The sequence below is a fragment of the Gopherus flavomarginatus genome, chromosome 14 (genome assembly GCF_025201925.1).
Source record: "Gopherus flavomarginatus isolate rGopFla2 chromosome 14, rGopFla2.mat.asm, whole genome shotgun sequence".
Lineage (NCBI taxonomy): Eukaryota > Metazoa > Chordata > Testudines > Testudinidae > Gopherus > Gopherus flavomarginatus.
In genome coordinates this window covers 42,822,401-42,848,637 of record NC_066630.1, presented here as the reverse complement: position 1 = coordinate 42,848,637, position 26,237 = coordinate 42,822,401, and the positions used below count along the sequence as shown (strand labels likewise).

General features: G+C 45.2%; 1 protein-coding gene across 1 annotated transcript in view; it reads left to right on the top strand.

The window, feature by feature from the left end:
- Positions 1–9,121, top strand: part of GLG1 (golgi glycoprotein 1) — a 191,291-nt gene extending 182,170 nt beyond the window's left edge. Inside the window, exons 25-27 of the mRNA XM_050922334.1 lie at positions 297–403; positions 3,126–3,289; positions 4,715–9,121. Coding sequence (XP_050778291.1) covers positions 297–403; positions 3,126–3,289; positions 4,715–4,751 — 308 coding nt within the window. The 3' untranslated portion in view covers positions 4,752–9,121. The remainder of the gene's footprint in view (positions 1–296; positions 404–3,125; positions 3,290–4,714) is intronic.
- Positions 9,122–26,237: the final 17,116 nt, after the last annotated feature.

Here is a 26,237-nt window from a genome sequence, read left to right as displayed (position 1 = left end):
ACCCTTTAATCCCCCTCCATGAGTCAGCATTCCTTGCCACTTAAATATTTGAGGTGAGACCTTAGCTGGGTTGCTAGCTCTAAGGGTTAAACAGAGTTTTCCTTCGAAACCAGTCTTAGGTTAAATTTCCCAACACTGATTTATAGGAAGTTTGATGGATGGCTTGGCTGTACAACGTTGTAAACAGACAACCAATGTTCTGAGGAATTGGAATGTACTTCCCAAGTTCTCTGTATTGTGACCTGTCCCTGGGGCCAGTTTGTGTGTGTTGTGATACCATGTTCTCCATTTTGCAGAGATGTCTTGCCTAATGGAAGCTTTGGAAGACAAGCGTGTGAGGTTACAGCCTGAATGTAAGAAACGCCTTAATGATCGGATTGAAATGTGGAGCTATGCTGCGAAGGTGAGGATGCAGGGTGGGCTCTAAATCCCACCTGGCTTTTGGCATTAGTCACTTCACTAAACTGAGCAATGGTGAGTTGTCTGTTAGGACAGGGGGTGCCCCCCAAACTTTGTTCCCCGAGGCCCACATGTGCCGCTGCAATAGGCACTGTTGACCCACTATTAATATTTTTTGAGAAAAATATTAATTTTAATTATTACATACATATAAACTATAACCCTGGAAATAAAAAATATACATGTTTTCTTTTCATTTTAATGTAAGTAATTGTAATGATAGAAATTCATAGCAATATGCACTCAAAGAAATGCCTCAAGATCTTTGATACCAAGCAGTTTTAGTAAAACTACAATTAAAAATATTGAGAGCAAAATGTGTTCAAACAGGGAAAACACAATGTATAAATGTACAATGTATAAAACTGAACAATAAGCAACGCCACAATGTTCACAATTCTTACACATGTTGGTTTTTAAAACAAATAATTGTCCAACTTTGAACACTATATTGTGTTTTTTCAGTTTTTTAGTGTAAATTCTGAATCTCTGTGCTATGTAAGTAAAGACCCACTCTTCCTCTCTACTAATTAGAAAAGAATAAAATATTGTAAATAAAAATATATAGAATAAGGTATATTATAACATGCTGAAGCAATGGGTACTCCTCCGATTCCGTAAAGGAGAATCCAAACTTTGTGTGTGTCATCTTATTTTCCTACCACTTAATTTATTTTTTTGGCTGGTTCATTTTATGTAGCTGTAGATGGTCTGGGGCTTTCATTATTTTCTCCATCAGTGCACCCTTCTCGTTTTCAAAAAATAAATCAGTCCATGTCAGATTGAAATACTGCGTGCTGTTTTTCACGGTTGTAAATGGCAGACCGTATGTACATTGCAGTGAAACACACCATTGTACACGAAAATTAAACTTGACATTTTTTAAAATAGTTTTTCTTATACTCTCTCCAGCATACACAGCTCCAAATGTGACACTCATATATTTTTTACTGAGATTACATGAGTCACATGGAGTTAGATTTACTAAGAGCTGGGGTAGAGAATGCAGTTGCGATGGCGGACCACCCAGCCCCGAGTTTGGGAACCCATGTTCAGAGACTGACACATGGTTCTTGTGATTCAGACCATTGGTGTCTTGTGAAGGAATTGGCAGGAGAGTAAGGTGGGGATTGTGCTTCCAACCATGGGAAGGCTAAAGAACAGACATGCCTCAGTCCTGTGAAGTGACTCAGTGAATGAAATCAACTGTGTTTATGCCTCTGTCAAATGGAACAGTGGGAAAGGACAGTTGTTCTGCTTTCAAATCACAGCTCAGATGGTTTAATAAATACAAAACAGGGTTCAGTTAATAAATAAGGTGGTAATATAGAGTTCAGGCTGTGCTGCTTTGTTCCATTCTGATCTTGCTGTGCCCAGATGTTGCAGCATCTGTTGTGTGTGTCAGGCTGCAGTCAGTCCCATGCACACCAAGCCAAGTAAAGAACAAAGTTTTGACTGTAATTCAGGGGGTTGGACTAGATACCTCCTGAGGTCCCTTCCAACCCTGATATTCTGTGAAAATGGAAAGGAGGACTGTAATGGCCTCAGAACCTACCTCTTGTGAGCACCCCGTCTGGTTGGGTGTGTCTGCAGTCTTTAAACCTGCCATCAGACTGTACCCTGGGGCCTTCCACCCTGGAGGCAGTGGTTTTGCCCTCTTAGTCTGTTTTGGCCCCAGTCTTCAGCTGGGTCTCCTGACAGTTCAGTCCCCTTCTGGGGGTTCACGGATGTTCAGTTGTAGGCCCTTCCCCAGTGGCACCTGGAAGAGCAGGGGGGGGGGGAGGGAAATCTGGGCCAGCCCACTGCTCCGGGCCCCAGCGTTCACTGATGTCCTACCCTTAGCTCAGAGCTCTTCTAAGCTCAGACCCAGTCGCTCTTCCATGCTCCCCTGGTCCCTACTAGCACTTGGCTGTTGTGCTGCAGTTCCCTCAGCCAGCCACACCATTCATGCTCCTTCAGCTCTAGTAAGGAACTGCACTGTCTCTGATCTGGCTCTCTAGCTCCTTTTTATAGGGCCCTTCTGGGCCCTGATTGGCTGCTTCCCTTGCAGCCACTCTAGCCTGCTTGGAGGACTTCTTCATTGCTTATTATCTGGGACGAGAGTGGCAGGACCCTCAGGCCTCCAGCAGGAGTCCTCTGGGCCTAGTCCACCCCATCACACGGACCCTTAATTTATTTATATAACTCTTTTCTCAGCATCTGGGTTACTTGCCTAATAACACTGAAATCAAACTGCTTTCAGTACCCCTCGGGACTAGTTCACAGACAGGGCAAAGGGTACCAACAGAGGAAGAGCTATGAGGGTGGGAGAGGTGATATGAACTGATGTGAACAGAAAGGCAGGATGCTGGAGAGAGCTACAGGAGGAGCTGGGATGTCGTTGGGGCAGTTAGGAGCTTTAGAGCTTTGTGTCCCAGTTGATGGAATCCATCTCCTACTGGCCTATTGATGTATCCCAGTTCATGTGAGTTATGTAATTGTGTCCCAGGGAAAGTTCAGTTATCAAAAGAGGGCATGCTGACTGCTCACAGGAGGCAAATGGGGAATTTACAAGTGTCCTTATCTAGCTCGTAAAATAGCATCTTTCTGCATGTTGTTAGTTTCTCTGTAAAGACTGATGTAGAAACTGAAGTCCTGTTAATTATGTTTCCTGCCTCGCCCCCTAGGTTGCCCCAGCAGAAGGCTTTTCTGATCTTGCTATGCAAGTGATGACTTCTCCGTCCAAGAACTACATCTTGTCTGTTATCACAGTCAGCATCTGTGTACTCTTCCTGATTGGCCTCCTGTGTGGACGCATCACCAAGCGGGTGACACGAGAGCTCAAGGACAGGTAGAGCCTGGATTGCCTGCTGAAGAAATGCCTGCCCAGTGCCCTGTTTGTACAGCCCTCCTCTGTATAGTCTGCCCACCCACCCCCTTTTGGGAGAGGAGAATAAAAAAAAAAGAATTAGAACAGCAGCGGGTGTCGGCTCAGTTTTCCCATCTTGGATCTCATCTGTGGCATCTTCACCGTCCTATGAAAGAGTCGGTGTGCAACATTGGCAGCTCAGCCAGCAGCTTTCGTTACCCCTTTGTTAGCAGACTCCTGTTACCTGCCTGTAGACAAGTCTCTTTATTGTATCGTTGGACCTGCCATCAGCAAATCGGACTGACATGACCTGCAGCTCAAGCAGTAAATTTTAAAGTAAATTTTTAAAGGAAGAAAAATATATAAGTACCACTCATATGAGTTAGGCAGCGTTTCTTCCTGGGATGTATTCATGCTCTGTGGCTGGGTAAAACTGAGGTAGGAAATTAGAGGGTAAATAGCATCACTCACCACAGTTGACCTTGTTTCAGACATCTTGCTCATCCTATTCCAAGCATCTTCAGGGCATAGTTTCAGACTGCTAAGGATGTCAGTCAGCTCAGTCATCCTCCGAACGTCCTGGTTTTGTTACTGTGGGGTTTTTTTTTTTTGAAAAGTTGATGTTCTCAAATTCCCATTTTCCTCTGCCACTCACAGGATAAAATAAAATACTGGCCAGGATCAAAAACTCCAGTGGTCTGATACGCCATTTGAGCTGTATAGTATAGACTTTATTAGGCGTGAGAAAGGGTGTGGAGGTTAGAGGTAGAAGTGTAATGCATTGACAGCTGCATTGTACATACCCTGATTAACTCACCTGTTAACCTTTGTTCGTCAAAGGCAATGCAGTTGAATTTTATCACTCTTTTCTTTCATCCCTCAGTTGCCAAGCTAAGAAACACCCTCCCCCCCCCCCCGAATTAGCTAGCCAAAGATGATCATGATGATACATCAGCAATGCTCCATGTTGCCCAGTGATGTTGAGTAGGATTGAGATAGCAATGTCTGCTTCAGTAGAAGGATCATTTTGGGGTTAGTGCAGTGACTCATCATTGGCTTCTCTGGGTTTTAATTGTTTGAGTTACAGCATTAAAAATAGAGTAAAATTTTCAAACCTCCTAAACACTGGTTGATATAGATGGAATTTGGCATCTGGGGATGTAGGTCAGAGGTGCTGGCCCTAAATGTCAAGCAGGAGAAAAGTGCTGATAGTGTGAGGTGAAGGACAGACATGCTGATCTTCATGGGGAATAGCTTTGTTGTCACCAACTGATGGGCACACGTAGGCTCTAGTCACATTTCCAGAACTTGGTTCGCAGCCCCCTTTTCCCAGCTCAAGGGAGGTGATTTGTAGAAACACCTTCAGCTGTGGTGACTTCTTACCATTTTCTTTACCATTTCCTCTAGGCCACTCTCTGGTTGGGACCTGGGATACACAGGTTGAGTGTGTGGTTCAAATGTGGCAGTGTTGCACGAGAGTCGGCATGTACAGTAAGATATAGATAAATATATTTTATTAACCTGTTAGATGTGTTCTCCTGTGCGTGCTGGAATATAAATCATGTGCCTAATGCTGTCCACCTAGGCTAATGCTTGATCTATAACTTTCTTTTCCTGCTCCCTGTTATTGCACCGCTAAGTAATTTCTGAAATTTCCAGTGTTATGTATCGATCTGATACAAGGTGGGGGCATTTCTGAATGTGAACCAGCTGATTCTAATCATGCTATGTAAACATACTGATCTCTAAAAATACTGTGATTGCTTTTGCAAAATGCTAGAGAGGGGTACAAAGTTAGGTTTTTGGTAACATCTCTCTTCACCATGCCACTTTGAAGATAAAAATAAACTATTTTGAGACCCAGTCTTAGTAGTATGGTGATGACAGACTAGAAAAGCTCACGTGAAAGACAGTGGTTGGTGGCTGGAGTCCAACCATGAGAGGCAAGGGACTGTACATACTGGTCAGGCGATGATGGGAGAACCTGGGCGGTGGAGCAGGTTCCATAGAAGAGATCTGATATGCTGTAGGGTTCCAAATAGGTGACATGTAAGTCATCCATGGAACAGAAACGGAGCCTAAATTCCTTCCCCCACCTTCCTTGCCCAATGCTACTTGTGTGGTTTCCCTGATTCTGCAGGATTGAATAAAGCTGAGAGCCAGGAAGACGACGGCAGATCCCGTCACTTGCTTGAAGTGTAAAAGGGTGACACAAGTATGCATGTGGCAGTTGCAAAAGCGCATGGTTTTACCTCTCGCTCAGCATCATTGCAACACTTTGTAACTGTCGGGGCAGCAGGTCAGACAGATGGGGTGGATTCAAAGTGCAGGAGGAGGGGAAACAAGATTGTACATTCTCCCCAGTGCACAGTCTTGCTTCTTTGGCAATCCTAGTGCTGCTTATGTTTTGCTAAGGCAAAATTGAATTGCCATCCAGAAACTTTGTATTTGTGAGGGAGCATTTGCTACCTGTTTAACTTGAAGAACCCGACTGAGGAGGTGTGAAATACATTGACTAGCATCTTCTGGTGAATGCCAAATGTAATTGTAGTGAAATACTGTAGATGCTTTGTCAGCCGTGGTTCTGGCTGTGAATCTTGGTGAGGGAAGAAGGGAAGTGCTGTTTGACTTTCCAGCTGAAGTTCTGTATCCAAGTAGGTTAGGACATGGGAAGACTTGATTTCCTGTGTTTTCCGTTGCAGTAGACGTGAGAGGAATGTTAAAGGCGAAAGACTAGTCAGCTGTGTAGTATAGATGGTAAGAACAGAGTGAACGTTGTTCTGTGGAATGCAGGGTCTCTCCTAGCCAGTCTCTGTATGCGTGTGTGCTCAATTTGAATGCAGTATTGTCTTGTTACTTTAACCAGCTGCAGTTATCGGCCCTGCAACTGTGTGTTGCTGAGACCTTCCTCGTACCCAGGTGCGTCTCTTGCTAACTAGATTGTGCATTGGTGTGAAGCCTTCACTAAGCAAACCCCAAGCAGCAACTGCACTTTCTGGGTATTGCATTGAGCATCTGCAATCTACCTGGTGTTTGCCTTCAAAATCTCATCCGGGGACTTAGTTTCAGATGTCAGTGGACAATGGAGCTGCTGTCGGTGGGGGAAGTAGGGAAAGCAGTTTAATGAAGCCGGAAGGTGTGATGTGACATATGTTTCTGGGCGGTTCCCTTCTGTAATGGCATGGTCAGAAGTGCAATAGTGCATAGGCCCAAGGGTCCTGTTGGAACTACAAAAGGGGATCAAATAAAGTCAAGAGAGACCTTCTTGCAGGGAACTGACATGGTTAGGACTGGGCAAAGAGAACTTTGTCACTGGCTGCCACAGTTTTAGCCATTTCACGATCGTTAAGATTTACACCCAATTCACCAGTTTACAGAGGGGGCCCCCCTAACATATTGCCATGCCAAACATAATGACTCTGGCATAGGAGCATCTTTCTAGGGAGACTAGAAATATTCCAATACAGTGTGTTAGAAATGCCATCCTAGCCATCATAGCCTGTAAGGGCCTGTGTATCTAGAGAAGGCCTCTAGAAAAAACACAACAAAATAACCAGTCTTATTCCAAATGTATCCTGATTGCTGAGCACCTGCCCCTTGGATCTCTAATGCAAACATTTGCTGACTGTGTCAGTAAATGCCCATAGTGGGTGGTCATTCCCTAAAGCGGAAAGGGAAATACACAGTTGTAAAATGCACTGTTGCCTTCTTGAATTTAGGGAAACTTTTTATTTTGATTTAATGAGAACATTAGAAATACTTGGGAATCAACTATTTCAGAGGGGACTTGGTGGAAAGTAGCTTCTAGATCTGAGGCCTCCTTGCCACTTCCCTACTCTTAGCCCTAATGTTCATCATTCCCCTCCACTATTGACTTAACCGTCACCCCTCAGTTTGGGGAGGCTGCTATCCATTCCATGGAGTATACTGTAAATGTCTGTCTTTCCCATGGCTAAGCATTCCTTCTTGGGGGCTTGTTCTAGATATTGTAGAGCTGATGCTCCTGGGAATGGCTTGACTGGAGTATCCAAGGGAGGAAATAACTCTTAGTAAGGAATGGTGCTCCTCTACACCCTGCCTTCCTCTTCTGCTCAGATGCCTAATGGTACATTCCAAGCTTACTCTCACTCGGCAAGATCATGTGTTTGGATAACATGGGAAGGATTGTGTATCCCAGGCCCGTGCATCTCAGTACTTCACTTTAGCTAACCAGGTGGTGGTGGTTTGCGTGTTCTTGTAACAAAATAGCCTTATTTATTGTTTACTAATGGGTCAAATCCAAATCTTTTGATTTTTCTTTCTTGTTGCCTTTTGGTTAGCTTTGTCCCTGAGTTTTCTTGCCCCCCAGAAAATCACTTTTCATATGCAGGTGGCTGCAATTAAGGGTGAGGCCAGGAGCAGCATTCCTTCTCATGCTTTGCATGAAACTTGTGTCCCTCTCCCTCTGCTGCTGCAGAAGGGCTGAAAGACCCTACTGAAGTTAGAATAATTCTCTGCAAGTTCCACATGTGAGGATTCCTTCCAGAGTCTGGCACGTGTGAACCATGCCAACATCATGATCTTGGCCCTGAGTGAGACTCTTGTGAGCATGCTCTGTGAAGATGCACTGTATGCTGGGGAGGGCTGAGCAGGACAGCAGTTTCTAACATGCAGTTAACTGCTAGCAAAGAAGTTGCTTTTCTTTGCAGTGGGTGCAGGGGGAGAAACTGGAAGGAAAATATGACATACAAACTCAGTGCCAGAGGTGGTAAGCTCTGGTTTATCACATTCAGCTGAATGTGCTTAAGTTGGAGTATGATTTCTGTTAATGCAGAACTATTTAGTTCAGAAAGAATGTAGTTGTTTGAGTTCTTTTGCCAGCTTTTGGTTTTCAAAGTTAATTCTGAGTTCAGTGTGAGACCAGATCAGAACCGGTCAACTAGCTTTTCCCCCGTTAAAATATTTCTATATAATTTTATAAACTGTTTGTGATTTGACTAAACCAATGAGGTCTTTTACGATAGTGTCATGGAGAGGAGCAGCACCCAAATATGTACTGTTGCTTTCCAGCTTCTGAGGGTAAGGAGATGGGCCAGCCTAGGTTTTCAGCCTAATAATGAGACACTGTGTTGGGCCCCAGTCACAGTGTATGCTCTAATTCACAGCAAAGGCTCAGTTGAATGGGAGAGGAGAGGACTAACTAGTACAGCCAAGATCTCTTGCACTATATGTGTTGCCGAATGTTACCTGCAGAACCTGTCTGTAAGGGTGAGGGAGCAGCATCCTGCCTCCTTTACTGGATAGAAACAGCCTGTGCCACGACCGTTTCCCCAAAACAAACTCTTTATTTTGATTTTGTAATTGATTGAAAGCAAAAGATCTGTGTTCTAGGGTAAATCACCGAAATGCCAGAGTGCAAAGAGCACTGGAGAGATTGGATGTTTGCATAAGGGGAGACATGTTAACACATGCACAGGGAAGGGTCTCTAAGTAGTATGCAGGGGTAATATTGTGAGCCTCCCCAAGTACAATGTACAAAACAGACTAAGCAAGAAATCATAGACTGTACAGTAAAAACTGTTTGAACTTAGTCCTTTTTTTAACGTAACATTAACAAGACTCTTTGTAAATTGTTTTCCTTTCTGTGTATAAAATCCTGGCAGTTTCTTGTTTTTTACATGTTCATGCTGTGTAATTTTGAGATGTTACTGAGATTCTGAACATAATGTGCTTTTTTTCTGTACAGATGAAATGGGAGAATTTAATAAAAAAAAGTCTGCAGGTTTTTACTTGTTTTATCTTTGTTAATTGTGAATTAAAAGGAATTCACCCACAGCTTTGTCCAGAGTGAAACTTTATGAAGCTAATCCTGATTGTTTGATTTTTTTTAATTGTTTTATTGACCACCGAATAGCCATACAACCGAGTCACATATCAAGCAACTATCAAGAGAGACTGAACAGAATCTGGCCACTTAGTTTGTAGTTTAAAAATTCTGACCTTCCTGCCCTAGGCCAAGTTCCTAGAGACAAAAGGCTTCGTAGGCCATTACCAATCTCCTGCCTTTTACACTTCCTGGGGTTCTCTTTAAAGACTGAAAATATCTGTAAAAAAATTGGCAAAGTGATCCTCCCAATAGATCAAAGGCCTGCCTGTTTGCTTCCCCTATTTCATCTCCATCATCTGTGCTTTACATACCGTGCTATACCACACCATACCAGTCAACTCCTCACTGAGCTAAGAGTGGGCTGTGCACATCAGTCCCGAACGCTCCACCCCCGCTGGTATCCAAAAATTGCTACAGCTCCGAATGCCATAAGTGATGATTGAATTGTGCATTGAGGGGCCATGGGAAGTCGCATGCTGTGAGCACACACTTAAGCTGAGTTTGATTTGGAGAGGTTATGCTAGTGCGAACCTCACCAACTACAGTATGTCTCAATGGAACCAATGTTCTTGGTAAACCAGAATATTTAACTTTTTGTGGCTAAACAGAGTTAATTTATACAGATCCAGGCTGTAAACAAGGGGTGGAAGCAGGTTTGCTAAAACTGGTAGATCAGATAAGTCTTGGTTGTCAACTCAAGGCATCTCAGGCTGTCCATGTTCTCCTATGACACAAGAGTCCCAGTAGGTTTGAACTGGCAGTCAGTTCACTAACTAGGGAAGCCAAGTTCCCTGACTAATTGGTTTATTGTACTCCAGGGAACCAAATGAGAATGCAGGAGATTGGTTGTTCATGCTGCATGTGTGCTATGCGCTATGTATACAACCTGGGAGTACTGACGCTCGCCCCACAGACATCTGTCTTCTAGTTCTCCAGCAGTATCTCTGGATATTTTTCTGTTTTAGCCCCATTTCTTTTCTCTTGATGCTTCAAAAACATCCCTGAAGATCCTGTCTACCCTTTTGAGAGTCAGACACTTAACTGTAGACATGGTAACTTAACAAATTTGGGCATTTTTAAATGGCTATTTTAAAATACGTTCTAAACCAAAAAACCACCTACTTAATACCGTGCCCTTCTGACTTTCTTGAAGTGTTGAAGCCAAGGTTGTGATAGGATTGGGATTGACAGACCTGGAACCTAAAGCTATCTGTCCGTAGAACAGATGAAGCACAGGAGCAGGGCAAGTTAGTTCTTCTGAAACTAGTCTGTTCCCCAAAGGCCAAATTCTGCACTTGTGTAATTCTGATAGACTCATAGATTTAAGGTCTAAAGGGACCATTATGGTCATCTAGTCTGACCTGCACAATGCAGGCCACAGAATCTCACCTACCCACTCCTGTAACAAACCCCTAACCTATGTCTGAGTTATTGAAGTCCTCAAATTGTGGTTTAAAGACCTCAAAGTGCAAAGAATCGTCCAGCAAGTGACCCGTGCCCCACGCTGCAGAGGAAGGTGAAAAACCTCCAGGGCCTCTGCCAATCTTCCGTAAAGAAAATTCCTTCCCGACCCCAAATATGGCAGTCAGCTAAACCCTGAGCATGTGGGCAGGACTCACCAGCCAGACACCCAGAATTCTTTGTAGTAACTCAGCTTCCACCTCATCTAACATCCCATCACAGACCACTGGGCATATTTACCTGCTAATAATCAAAGATCTATTAATTGCCAAAATTAGGCTATCCCATCATAATTGCCAAAATTAGGCTATCCCCTCCATAAATTTATCAAGCCTAGTCTTTAAGCCAGCTATGTCTTTTACCCCCACTACTCCCCTTGGAAGGCTGTTCCAGAACTTCACTCCTCTAATGGTTAGAAACCTTCATCTAATTTCAAGTCTAAACTTCCTAGTGTCCAGTTTATATCCATTTGTTCTTGTCTCCACATTGGTACTAAGCTTAAGTAACTCCTCTCCCTCCCTGATATTTATCCCTCTGATATATTTATAAAGAGCAATCATATCCCCCCCCTCGACCTTCTTTTGGTTAGGCTAAACAAGCCAAGCTCTTTGAGTCTCCTTTCATAAGACAGGTTTTCCATTCGTCAGATCATCCTAGTAGCCTGTCTCCGAACCTGTTCCAGTTTGAATTCATCCTCCCTAAACATGGGAGACCAGAACTGCACACAATATTCCAGATGAGGTCTCACCAGTGCCTTGTATAATGGTACTAACACCTCCTTATCTTTACTGGAAATACCTCTCCTTAAGCATCCTAAAACCGCATTAGCTTTTTTAATGGCCATATCACATTGGAGCATTGGTTGATCACAGGATGACTATGAGCCGCCAAGGTCCTAGTCCTCCTGTGTTACTTCCAACTGATGTGTTCCTGATTTATAACCAAAATTCTTGTTCTGAATCCCTAAATGCATGACCTTGCACTTTTCACTATTAAATTTCATCCTATTACTATTACTCCAGTTTACAAGGTCATCCAGATCTTCCTGTATGATATCCTGGTCCTTCTCTGTGTTAGCAATACCTCCCAGCTTTGTGTCATCCGCAAACTTTATTAGCACATTCCCACTTTTTGTGCCAAGGTCAGTAATAAAAAGATTAAATAAGATTGGTCCCAAAACCGATCCCTGAGGAACTCCACTAGTAACCTCCTTCCAGCCTGACAGTTCACCTTTCAGTACGACCCATTGTAGTCTCCTCTTTAACCAGTTCCTTATCCACCTTTCAATTTTCATATTGATCCCCATCTTTTCCAATTTAACTAATAATTCCCCATGTGGAACCGTATCAATTACCTTACTGAAATCGAGGTAAATTAGATCCACTGCGTTTCCTTTGTCTAAAAAATCTGTTACCTTCTCAAAGAAGGAGATCAGGTTGGTTTGGCTCGATCTACCTTTTGCAAAACCATGTTGTATTTTGTCCCAGTTACCATTGACATCAATATCCTTAACTACGTTCTCCTTCGTCTAATTTTTTCCAAGACCTTACATACTACGGATGTCTAACTAACAGGCGTATAGTTACTCGGATCACATTTTTTCCCTTTCTTAAAAATAGGAACTATGTTAGCAATTCTCCAGTCGTACGGTACAACCCCTGAGTTTACTGATTCATTAAAAATTCTTGCTAATGGGCTTGCAATTTCATGTGCCAATTCCTTTAATATTCTTGGATGAAAATTATCTGGGCCCTCTGACTTTGTCCCATTGAGCTGTTCGAGTTTGGCTTCTACCTCTGATATGGTAATATCTAGCTCCATAGCCTCATTCCCATTTGTCATCCTTTCATTATCCCTAAGCTCCTCATTAGCCTCATTAAAGACTGAGGCAAAGTATTTATTTAGATATTGGGCCATGCCTAGATTATCCTTAACCTCCATTCCATCCTTAGTGTTTAGCGGTCACACTTCTTCTTTCTTTGTTTTCTTCTTATTTATATGGCTACAGAACCTTTTACTATTGGTTTTAATTCCCTTTGCAAGGTCCAACTCTACATGGCTTTTGGCCTTTCTCACTTTATCCCTACATGATCTGACCTCACTAAGGTAGCTTTTTCCTTGCTAATCCCACCCTTCTTCCACTCCTTGTAGGCTTTCTGCTTTTTCTTAATCGCCTCTGTGAGATGCTTGTTCATCCAGCTTGGTCTACAACTGCTGCCTATGATTTTTTTCCCCCTTTCTTGGGATGCAGGCTTCTGATAGTTTCTGCAACTTTGACTTGTAATTCCAGGCCTCCTCCGCCTTTAGATCCACAAGTTCTTCAGTCCAATCCACTTCCCTAACTAATTTCCTTAATTCTTTAAAGTTAGCCCTTGTGAAGTCAAAAACCCTAGTCCCAGATCTATATTTGTTTATCCTTCCATCTAGTTTGAACTGAATTAGCTCGTGATCACTCGAACCAAAGTTGTCCCCTATAACCATTTCTTCTATGAGGTCCTCACTACTCACCAAAACCAAATCTAAAATGGCATCCTCTCTTGTTGGTTCTTCAACTACTTGGTGAAGAAATCCATCAGCTATCGCATTCAGAAAAATCTGAGCCCTGTTATTATTATTACTACTTCCCATCCAAGGGCAGAATTCTGACCATCAGATCTGAAATCCCAAATACTAACATGATTTACTAAAAGAAAGTACACTAATATAAATAAGCAGTGAACAGTGAATTACTAGGAGCTGATCTTGTGTCCTCATTTAAATAAATGGCTTTATCTGCATGCGTAAGGATTAGATGAGTAATGAGTGCCTACTCAGGGACTGCTACCTTAGGGTATGTCTACACTACCCGCGGATCGATCTATTGGGGATTGATGTATCGCGTCTCATATAGACATGATACATCAATCCCCGAACGTGCTCCCCGTTGGCTCTGGAACGCCACCAGGGCGAGAAGCGGGAGTGGCAGCTGTCGATCCCGCACTGCAAGGACATGAAGTAACTCAATCTAAATCGATCTAAGATACGTCAACTTCAGCAACGCTATTCTCGTAGCTGAAGTTACATATCTTAGATCGATATCGCCACCCCCCAGTGTAGACAAGGCCTTAGAGAGAATCATTTAAAATCATTTCCTTCAAACCTGCCACCTCTCTGTCATAAATAGCGCCTTAGAAGCCAGGCACTGTGAGACAGACTGTGTGGCCTCTGCCATTAAGAACCCCAACTGTCTGCAAAATCCTTGACTGGAGTACTGTTACAGTATAGTTTACACTGCAGGTTCTTTCTCTGGTAGCAAGCAGGAAATCACCATGGGGTGTTTCCACAACATCAGCACTTGTCTGAATGAGGCAAGAGAAGCAGAGACTGAACTAGATCATGTTTCTACTCCATGTGGGGGGGGGTTCTAAAGGGGGAAGGAGGAGAAGTGGGAAGCTGTGGAGGAAAAACTCATTTGGGGAGCTTCTAAGGGAGCAGAGGATCAGCCCCTGGCCCCTTCATGGAGAGAGCAGGGAGGCCCACTATGTTCTCCTGATCCAGACCTGAATCTTGCTCCCTCAGGGGAAAAGGGGAACACAAGGTGTGAGCTGCAGGGAATCCTCTCCTTCCTCTTCCTGTCCGAGTGTCCTGTCCAAAGCTGGATTCTTAGCACAGGAACTCTGGGGCAAGCCACTGCCAGCTGGCTTGGGCCCACACCACCTAGAAAGCAGCTGGGGTGGGAACCCTGCTGGCCTGGCCATTCCAGGCATGATGGAGGAAGCCCTGCAGTCCGCTGCCCCTACCTGTCCCGGTTTGGTGTCTGAGGCTTGAGGACTGAGCCATAGTCTGATCTTGTTTTACCAGCAGGGCTATGTCTGTCAGGGGGTTGATTATTTTTTTAACCAACAGTTACACCGGAAAGAGCCCTAGTGCAGGTGCAGTTTTACTGGTCTAGCTCAGTGTTTCTCAAATGCGGTCACAGAGCTGGGTGGTGACTGGGGTGAGGGGGAAGTATCGGCCACTCTCCCTCCCTCCCTTCCTCTTGCTCCTGCATGTGCCACCCTGCACCGCCTCTGGAGACAGGTGGGGCCCAGTGCTGAAGGAGCAAGGTGAGTTCTCGACCTACAGGGGGTGAGGGGGACCCAGTGGGGCTCAGGCTTCCACTCGGGGGTGGTTGGGCAGCGGGCTTGGGTGGTGGGACTTAGGAAGCCTGGTTGCACAGAGAAGGGCTCTAGCTATGGGGCTTCGGGCGCCAGCCCGCCAGCTCCAGCCGCAATGTTTCAGGTGCTACCTGCTAGCTCTGGCCATGCGCCCCAGCCTGCGGCCAGGCCCATGGGGCTTCAGGCTCTAGCACACTGCTGTGCAGCAGCAGACCCCAATCCCTGGCTCTGGCCACACATTCTGATCCCAGGCACTAGCCCTGGACACAAACCACTAGCACCGGCTGTGCAGCGTCTGGCGCCACCCTGGGCTCCAGTGGGTGCTGGTCCTGGGCGCCAATCCCCAGCAGCGGGCACCAGCCTCAGTTGTGGATCCCTGGGCCTGGCTGCCAATCCCTAGTACCAGCCGTGTGGCAGTGGGCGCTGAACCCGGGCTCCAGCAGGCACCTGCCCCTGATGCTGGTCCCAGGTGCCTGCCCCCCAGGTGTGGCTGCGGGGTGCTGACCTGGGGTGCCAATCCCCAGCCCTGGCCATGTAGCAGCAGATGCCGGCCTTGGGCACTGAGCCACTGTGCAACTCCTGACCCTGGTTCTGGCTGTGCAGCACCTGCCCCGGGTTCTGGCTGCAAGCACTGAACCCCAGCTCTGGTCGCAGATCTCATACCCACTCCCATCGCTCCTGGTCCCTGCTACCTCCCCCAGCCCTATCTCCATCCCCCCTCCCATTGCCCTTGGGCCCCACTGCTTTCCCCTCCAATCCCTCCATCTAGGGCTTAATTTGTCCTGGGGCTTGCTGTGAAAAGTTATATTAGCAAACATGCAAATACCACTTTTCACAACATTATTACTGAGCATGCAAAAAATAAATAAACCTACCTAACTAAATTACAATGATTTGGATGTCTATATGTGCATATTTATTTTTCCTAAAGTTGTTAAAGTGTTTTAGGAAAAAGTGTCAGTGCAGTCACGGAAAAATTTGTTGTGAGAACCTCTGTTCTAGCTCATTTTGCGTCCTGCACCAACAGCAGACGTAACAATAAGCACTTTTGTACTGATTAAACTACACGCCTGCTTGGGTGGTTTTGCTGCTTTAACTATACCCGCCTAGTTAAAGCCGCAAAGTGTCCAGAGTGAGTGCATGCTGTCATCCTCCCCAAGGAGCAGAAAACGGCTGGGGAGAGAACCCGGAAGGACAGTTAGTGCAGTGCAAAATCTCTTCAGCCTGACTAGTTCTTCACTGCCTGTGTCTTCACCCACTCAGCAAGGACTTTTGGGCCCCAGCTGAAGAACTTTCTCTTTGTTGTTTGGGTGATGCTGAAAGATTTCTCCTATTCTCTCTGTGCTTAAAAACAAGCACTTAAGCTTAAATGTGTGTGCTGCTTATTAGATGTGAACAGGTTTAGAACAAGATTAAAGACCCCAAAACTATATAAAGGAATAATTCACATTCCTGGGAGTTCTTGTTCTGAGAAAAAGGTGCTATGAACCCTGGGTGGGTTTTTGAAGGACTGTTCACCTGCCTGAACCTTTATTGTAGTTGGGGGGTGATCTCTAGTAAGCTTGTTCTTAATAAATATTCTCTCTAATGTTTTTACCTTAAGAATACATGTACTTCCTTAGAAAGAGCTGTGTGATAGTTCAACTGTTCCCCTTACATTCTTTATAGCCCTTCAGAGGGCAAAGGCGGCCTGCTTAGGCCGTCTGACTTGCTGGGGAATACAGGGTAGGGAGAGAACTGTGCATCCTGGAAATACCCTGGTCAGGAAGGAGATGCGTGAGTCTGCCCGAGAGGGGTAGTGGCTGGAGAGCTGGAAGCCTGACAGTGGGTGCCCTTGCTGGACCACAGGGATGTATGTGTGTGGGAAAATAGAGGTGTAGGTGCCCTGAACTGTGACACGTATGGTGGGATCTATAACAGTGTTAATTGCGTAAGTGCCATCAACAGTGCAAGCAAGTAGTGTAGAAGGGAAAAGCACAGAGAAAGTCTTTTTGGGAAAGGAATGATGAAAAGAGATGTGGGGGGAGAAGTGAATTATGATCAGCTCATGAAAAAGTGGCTAGTAGAGCTATGCAAAGAAAGGCAGCTCAACCCTGAGGGCTGGACAAAGACACAGCTAGTAAATTTGCTGTATTCTAATCACTAGAAGAGGAATAATGGTCCAAATTTTCAGGGAACTTCCAGTCCACTGGCAGAGTCCAGCAGGTGAGGAAACTCTTGGAAGCAACTCCCTAGATTCTAGAAAGAAACAGAGAAGAGGCTGAAATAAGCAGCAACCACGTTCCATCTCACCTGAATGCATCACTGCAGCTGTGATTGTGGACAGATCCACAGGCGAACCAAGTGAAGGATACAACTGGAGATAGCAGACCAAGAGCAACAGAGCCAGCACAAGCAAGAAGAGAAGGATTGTCAAAATCAGCTTGGGGCGGAGAAGTCTCCAGCTGGACCAGGCTTGACAACATCAGCTCGAGTTGGAGGAACTATGCCAGCCGGACTGTAGTGTGGCAGGTAAAGCCAGATCCAAGGTATCTGTCCCAGTGGGTAGTGTAAGGTATGTCTATGCTCCAATTAGACCTCCGGGGCTGGTTCGTGCAAGCTGATGTGCTCATGGGGCTCTGGCTGCAACCTGAACTCTGGAATCCTCTGACCTCACAGCGTTTTAGATCCTGGTCTCTGGCCCAAGCCTGACCGTCTATACTGCGATTAAACAGCCCCTTAGCCCAAGTCAGCTGGCACAGGCCAACCATGGGTGTCTAATTGCAGTGCAGACATACCCATGGACTCCAAATGATTTCTTTGCTGTGGACCCTGGAGTGGGGAATACAGGTGCAGTTGCCCTGAACTATGACAGTCCATTCCTTTGACGAGAGAAAAGAGGAATCAGGAGTAGGGAAGGGGTGAGGAGTGAGTCAAAGGTGGAGAAAATGTGGCTGGGATTTTTTGATTTGCTTGTTAAATTTATTAGGGTTACTGTTCTAGGGGTGGGGGTGTTCTGTAAGTCCATCAATGTATTGCTTGTGTCACTTGTGGTCTCATACGGAGGTTACTTCTCCCTTCTGCAAGTCCCCTCCCAATGGAGCTATCCTGCAGGACCTAGGTTCCCCAGGGCTGGGTTCTTCCAGCCCCAGAATCAGACGAATACACACATTAACAGAGCACATCTGAGAGGACTGGGTTAATCAACACTCCCAAGCTGACCCCTTAGATGTTCCTGGATTCAGTAGGCTGAGTCAAGCTGCACCTCCAAGCTGTCACCCTCGTATGTCATGGGCACCACACCAGAATAGAGTACAGGCTGGGTCGAGCAGCACTTTCAATCTGACACACTTGTATGCCCCTGGACTCAGCAGACTGGGTTGAGCAGCACATCCAAGCTACCACTCTCATTTGTCCCAGGTTCAGCATGTCCCTGTCCCCACTTTCATGTTACAATTGTTCTGGTAGTAACCCACTTGATGAGCAAACCCCACAGGATTTTTGGGCACTGCAGGGATATTTAGCTTAGGTACAAGAAACGTTGCTGAAGAGCGAATGAGGAAGCCAAAAAACACTCACGAAGGGGAGAGAGAGAGAGATGCAACCAGCTTAACCATGAAAGTTATTTATTGCCAAGTAATAACCACAGGGGAGCGAAACAAACAAAACAGTTACAATATTAAATCTAACTTAAATTTGATTATAAAAGTCAGGTTTAGAAAACTGTAACTGATCGCACAAGTCAGGGTCAGAAGGCTATGCCGACAGAGAGAGAGATCTGGGTTCTCACCGCTCCACGAAGCTTGAATCGATCAGGGGTCCCAGGTGAGGGTGGTAGCTGAGGGTCTGGAGTGCTGGAGACAGGCAGAGCCCCCAGCATCATCAGTCAGGAGAAGATGATGTCCCGGTGGAACTGATGTAGATTTTGGATCCAGGCATCAGAACACTTACTTGAGCATGGGTAGGGGGTTTTGTAGGGAGAGAACAATCGTTCAAGGGAGAACACTAGATTTGTTTATGGGTAAACTGATGGCTCAAGGGAGTACACCAAAGTTGTTTTGTTCAGGCTGGATAATAGGAACTGCTCATTCCTGGCTATGGGCGGTGTTCCCTGGGGGGAGCTCACAATGCAATTAGGCAGCTTCAGTATTTTGGATACCAATAAAGAATTTTACTAGAATTGGTCTGGTAACTACTGAGCTGGGTGTGTTCAGGTGGGTTCATCAACATCTGGAGCAGAGATCCCCCATCATGCAGTGCTTCCCTAGCTTTGCTGGTCTCACAGTTCAGTGCAGTTCTAGCATTGGAATCTCTCTTCTCCATTCTGTATGGTAATGGAGATGCCTCCCTGTCCCATCTCCAATGCAAATGAGGCTAGGGGAGTTTCCTTAATCCTGTCACCCTTGTCTGGAGGAGTTTAGGTGTGTCTCCCATGCCTTTTCATTGCTTTTTGTAAGTCTTTCTTCTGATCAGCTTTGGTTTAGGCAGGGCTGTGGGGGAGGATTTTTGCCAGACACGCTCTGCAATGTGAGTGCAGGCGCGGAGGAGGTGGAGGCTGGGGGTGAGTCAGTGCTGGGGTTGGCAGGGCAGAACTTGCAATAGGAGAGAGGGGGAAAAGAGTCAAGAGTAGAGGAGAGTGAAGCCAAAGCATAGAGGGAATCAACAACCATGCCAGTGGAAGAGAGGGCATGAAGGAGAGGGCTGAGAGAAGTCACCAACACTGATGGATTGGAAATCACAGAAAGGCCGGATGAGAGGGTGAGAGATGATGGGCAATGCTGAATGAGACCAGCGGATGGTCACAGAGAGAGAGCAGTATATAGTGAAGACCAGGTAAAGCAAATTGCCTTTTTGGTGAGTGGGAGAGTTGAACCTGGGCTGCAGGTCAAATGAAGATATGAGGGTGAGGAAATGTGCAGCTAAGGGTCAGATGGGTCATCACCTTGAAGTCACCAAGGATGAGGGTGGGAGATTGTGAGGAAAGGAGGAGAGAGAACCAGGAGTTTAAATCAGACAGGAAAGCTGATTGGGAGGAGTTATACCAAATTTTTCACAGATGGTCACTACTTGTATGCACCTCATTTCTGGGTGGCTGATTTGAGACCCTGGAGTCCGATTTGCAGAAGTGCTGAGTACTCACAGCTGCAACTGAAGTCAGTGGGAGCTGTGCTCTAGTCATATAAAGTGCTATTGTAACGGCGACAGACCTCTGGAGCTTAATGCATGAGCTAAACGCCAACTGGCTGGTAGCTAAGGCCGTAGAGCAGACTCATTTTCTCTCTCTCTCTCTAAGTGGTCTCAGTGTCACTAGATGGGACAGAACACCACACCCTGGAGGTGTGTGGGTTACACTATGGCCTGGTCTACACTACAAGTTTATGTCAAATTTAGCAGCGTTAAACCAAATTAACCCTGCACCTGTCCACACAACGAAGCCCCTTATATCGATATAAAGGGCTCTTAATACCGGTATCTGTAATCCTCCCCGACGAGGGGAGTAGCGCTGAAATCGGTATTGCCATGACAGATTAGGGTTAGTGTGGCCGCAATTCGACGGTATTGGCCTCCAGGAGCTATCCCACAGTGCACCATTGTGACCACTCTTGACAGCAATCTGAACTCGGATGCACTGGCCAGGTAGACAGGAAAAGCTCTGCAAACTTTTGAATTTCATTTCTTGTTTGCCCAGCGTGGAGAGCTGATCAGCACAGGTGACCATGCAGTCCCAGAATCCAAAAAGAGCTCCAGCATGGACCGTACGGGAGATACTGAAGCTGATCTCTGTATGGGGAGATGAATCTGTTCTATCAGAACTTCGTTCCAATAGACGAAATGCCAAAACATTTGAAAAAATCTCCAAGGCTATGATAGAGAGAGGCCACAACATGGACCCAACACAGTGCTGCGTGAAACTTAAGAAGCTGAGACAAGCGTAACGGAAAGCCAAAGAATCAAATGGACGCTCACGGAGGGAGGGAGGAGGGACTGAGGACTCTAGCTGACCCACAATTCCCGCACTCTCCGAAAATCATTTGCATTCTTGGCTGAGCTCCCAAAGCCCAAAGGGTCAAAAACATCGTTGCGGGTGGTTCAGGGTATATGTCGTCAGCCCCCCCACCACCCGGAAAGAAAAAGGAAAAAAATCGTTGCTCACCTTTTTACAATGTCACTGTATGTCTACTGGAATCTGCTGGCAGATGCGGTGCTGCAGCGCTACACAACAGCATCCCCTCCCTTCCCCTCCCCGATGGCAGACGGTGCAATATGACTGGTATCCGTCATCATCATCCCGTGAGTGCTCCTGGCTGGATTCGGTGAGGTTGGCCGGGGGCGCCTGGGCAAAAATGGGAATGACTCCCGGTCATCTCCTTCTTTAAGCTTTGTCTAATGGAGATTCAGTCCTGCCTGGAATATCATAGCAGCTAGAGGCTGCCTCCCCATTATTTTATCTCGCTAAAAGGTCAGTGTTTCTTATTCCTGCATTCTTTATTACTTCATCACACAAATGTGGGGACACTGCCACAGTAGCCCAGGAGGGGTGGGGGAGGAGGGAAGCAACGGGTGGGGTTGTTGCAGGGGCACCCCCTAGAATGGCATGCAGCTCATCATTTTTGCGGGATCTCTGGGGCTCTGACCCAAAGGGGCCGTTTGCCTCTCTGGTTCGTTAGTAGGCTTGCCGGATATTCTAGGCAGGACTGACTCTCCATTAGACAAAACTTAAAGAAGAGAATGACCCGGGGAGTCATTCCCATTTTTGTCCATGTGCCCTCAGCCGACCTCACCAAGGCCAGCCAGGAGCACCCATGACAGCATCAGACAGTACAATATGACTGGTAACCGTCTCTGCTAACTTGCGAAGGCAAGTGAATGCTGCTGTGTAGCACTGCTGTACTGCGTCTGTCAGCAGCATCCAGTACACATACGGTGACAATGACAAAAGGCTAAACGGGCTCCATGGTTGCCATGCTATGGCGTCTGCCAGGGCAATCCAGGGAAAAGGGTGCGAAATGATTGTCTGCCATTGCTTTCACGGAGGGAGGATTGACTGACGACATTTACCCAGAATCACCCGTGACATTGTTTTTGCCCCATCATGCATTGTGATCTCAACCCAGAATTCCAATGGGCGGGAGAGACTGCAGGAACTATGGGATAGCTACGGGATAGCTACCCACAGTGCAACGCTCTGGAAAACGACGCTAGCCTCGGTACATGGAGGCACACCGCCGAATTAATGTGCTGCATGCACTCGACTTTATACAATCTGTTTCCAAATACCAGTTTCTGTAAAATCAGAATAATCCCGTAGCGTAGACATACACTATGTAATGCTATGTACTCTGAAAACTTAGGTCAGTGGCTCTCAACCTTTCCAGGCTACTGTACCCCTTTCTGATTGGTCTTATGTACCCCAAAGTTTCACCTCACTTAAACACTACTTGCTTACAAATTTGGACATAAAAATACAAAAGTGTCACAGCCCACGACTACTGACAAATTGCCGACTTTCTCATTGTTCCCATACAATAAAATAGGACTATCAATCGCATTAACTCAAAAAAATTAATCACGATGAATCGCAGTTTTAATCGCACTGTTAAACAACAGAATACCAATTGAAATTTATTAAACATTTTTGGATGTTTTCCTATATTTTCAAATATATTGATTTAAATTACATCACAATACAATGTGTACAGTGCTCACTTTATATTATTCTTATTACAAATATCTGCACTGTAAAAATGATAGAAGAAATAGTATTTTTCAGTTCACCTCATACAAGTACTGAATTGCAATCTCTTTATCATCAAATGCAACTTACAAATGTAGATTTTTTTGTTAGATAATTGCACTCAAACTGAGTGGACTTGTAGGCTCTAAATTTTTACATTGTTTTATTTTTGAATCCAGTTATTTTTTGTACATAATTCTATATTTGTCAGTTCAACTTTCATGATAAAGAGATTGCACTACAGCACTTGTATTTGGTGAATTGAAAAACACTATTTCTTTTGTTTTTTATAGTGCAAATATTTGTAATAAAAATGAATATAAAGTGAGCACTGCACATTTTGTATTCTGTGTAGTAACTGAAATCAATATATTTGAAAATGTAAAAAACATCTAAAATATTTAAATAAATGGTATTCTATTATTAACAGTCTGGTTAATCATGTGATTATTTTTTTTAATCATTTGACAGCCCTATAATAAAATAAATCCATTCGAATATAAATATTGTACTTACATTTTAGTGTACATAGGCAAGTATAAACAAGTTATTGTATAAAATTTTAGTTTGTACTGACTTTGCTAGTGCATTTTATGTAGCTTGTAGTAGCACTAAGCAAATTATCTCGATGAGTTGATGTACCCCCTGGTTGAGAACCACTGACTTGAGTCACAGGTGCCTCAAATTGGAAACCCAAAATTAGCAAAAAGAACAGGAGTACTTGTGGCACCTTAGAGACTAACAAATTTATTTCAGCATAAGCTTTCATGGGCTACAGCCCACTTCTTCGGATGCATGGAATGGAACACACAGACAGGAGATATTTATACATACAGAGAACATGAAAAGGTGGAAGTATGCATACCAACTGGAAGAGTCCAATCAATTGAGATGAGCTATTGTTAGCAGGAGGGGAAAAAAGCCTTTAAAATGATAATTGAGATGACCCATAGAAGGTGTGAGGAGAACTTAACATAGGGAAATAGATTCAATTAGTGTAATAACCCAACCATTCCCAGTCTCTGTTTAAACCTAAGTTAATTGTATCTAATTTGCATATTTGCCAAAATTAGCAGTTATTTTTGACCTTAATCTTTTTTGTGCCTTGGTTCCCCGTCAGTAAAACGGGGATAATACCACGCCTTCATCTTTGTGTTTTGAAAATAAATTGGTTAATACTTGTGAATCAGACATGGTGCTGATGAATCCCATAGAAAAGGCCATCAGGATTTGAATAGTCAGCAGTAAACAAGGCACGGGGCCACATATTGAACAACGAGAAGGAAATATAATATTGAACAGCTGCTCATTCAGTGAACACAGTCCATCTATGTGCTGCACAAGGCAGGGATCCTGTGGATAAAATAGCACAATTGTGTAATTAGAGATTGCATCAGAATGCATGTGCACAAAGGGGCTGAGTTAAGGTGTTACAGGCAACCTTAATTCCAGTGTTTTCTAACTCTGTAAGCTGTGTTCTTTTAAGGTGGTTTTTGTGTGTGTAGAGTGACAGTGATTCACCAGCCAGTGCCCCCACCTTGTGGCTGGGTAGGTTATTGCAGGGTTTTCTCTAGTCATCCGACCCGCCATCCCGCTGGTTGTTCTTTTTGCACTGTGACTTGGTCCTCTGCCCGAGGCACACTTGGTCTCATGCCTTTTGAGATAAATCAGGGTGTGAACTCAGTAGTCGGAGGATGTCACATTAGGTCCAGACCCAGCAGTCTCCTGGCCCCTGCCTGCACCAGCCCCACAGCCTGTCTGCAGCCAGCCCCTGCTGCCCCCCCGCCCTCCTGGCCCCTTGTGTTTGAGTCTTTGTGCAAGTCTCCCCCATGAGGCTGTAGGTGCAGGGTTGTCAGGCATCCAGTTATTGACCGAAACACCTCATCGAAAAGGAACCCTGGTGACTCTGATCAGCACAGTTGACCAGGCTGTTGTGACATTCCCCTCTGATGTTATCTGGACTGGTGATCTGCTAAGTCACTCCAAACCTTGACTCTGAGAGCCAGCCTTACCCTGCTCTACTGTGAGAACCCTCACTCCTGGGCTATTCACGCACAGCATCTGTCATGTAAGCTGCTCCTTTGATCGTGCAACCGAATGACACTAGCCACAGGGACAGCTTTAGGCCAATTCAACTGATTCCCCTGAATCGGGCCCTGTGCCCAAGCCTTGGGACTCCCGTGGCTATTTAAAGGGTTGGGGTGGTAGAAGCAGGGGAGCCCTGGGCCCTTTAAATAGCCCCCAGAGCCTAGGATAGTGGGGGGTTCCAGGGGCTATTTAAAGGGCCGGGGGTCCAGCTGCCTCCGCTGCCCCAGTCCTTTAAATAGCCCTACCCTGTCCACAGCCAGCTCCCATCTCCAGACAGCCCTGCACCTCCTGCCCTGCCTCTAGCCCTGCGTTGCACTCCCTGCCCGCACCAGCCCTGCACCGTCTGCCCTGTCTGCAGCCAGCCCTGCACGCCTTGCCCTGTCTCCAGCCAACCCCTGCCACACCCCCATGGCCCTGCCTGCACCAGCCACACCCCCTGCCCTGCCCACAGCCAGCCCATCTCCAGACAGCCCCACACCCCCTGCCTGCAGCCAGCCTCTGCTGCACCCCCTGCCCTGCCTTCAGCCCCGCAGCCCCTGCTCTGCTTTTCTGATAATAAAGATGTGAGTGGTTTAGATCCAGAGCAGAAAGGCAACTTCAACTCTGCTGACCAAAAAGAAATATCCGATGATCCTGCAACTTGGCCAGAATACATTAGCCAGCATATCAGGGAGTATTTAGTAAAACAAGGGCCGCCTAAAATTATTGTAGAATATTTCCCTAAAAATAAGATTGGGAAACACTTTTCAAAGTTTCACTGTAAAAGGAAACTTTCAAATGGTGAAATTGTACCTCATCCATGGGTGATCTACTCGGTGTCAGCCGACAAGATCTTTTGTTATTACTGTAAGATTTTTTGCAATAATGTGACAAGTTCATTAGCATCTAATGGTTTTAGTGATTGGTTTAATATTCATGACAAGATTGGCTGAGCACGAAAACTCAAAGGGACATTTACAAGCTGTGCTTAGTTGCTGTGACCTTCAGCAAAGGTTAATACAACAAAAACTTATTGACCAAGAAGCAAAACGCTGGCATCAAGTTTTTGAGAGACTAGTCGTTGTCGTTCAGTTGCTAGCAGAACAAAACTTATCATTTCGTGGATCTGATGAACAGCAGGGAACATCGTATAATGGAAATTTTCTTGGCATTATTGAATTACTGGAAAAGTTTGACCCAGTGATGCAGGAACATTTACGAAGAATCAAGAACAAGAAATACATGACCATTATTTAGGAAAAAACATTCAAAATGAACTTATTAGTATTGTAGGAATGCTGTTAAACATGAAATAATAGCTCGAATTAAGGCTGCTAAGTATTTTGCTATTATACTCGACTGCACTTCTGACATTAGTCACCAAGAACAAATGTCATTGACAATTAGGTATGTGGCTGATGGTGTATCACCAAATATTCCGGCAGGAATATGTGAACATTTCATTAAGTTCAAAGTAGTAGAAAGCAACACTGGTGAATATTTGTACAATATCCTTTTAAGTGAACTCGAAGACCTGGGATTGGATGTTGCAAATATCCATGGGCAGGGCTATGACAACAGCGCAAATATGAAGGGAAACATATCAGGTGTACAAGCACAACTTTTGAAAACAAACCCAAGAGCTTTTTTTTACACCATGTGCATGTCACAACTATAATCTCATTT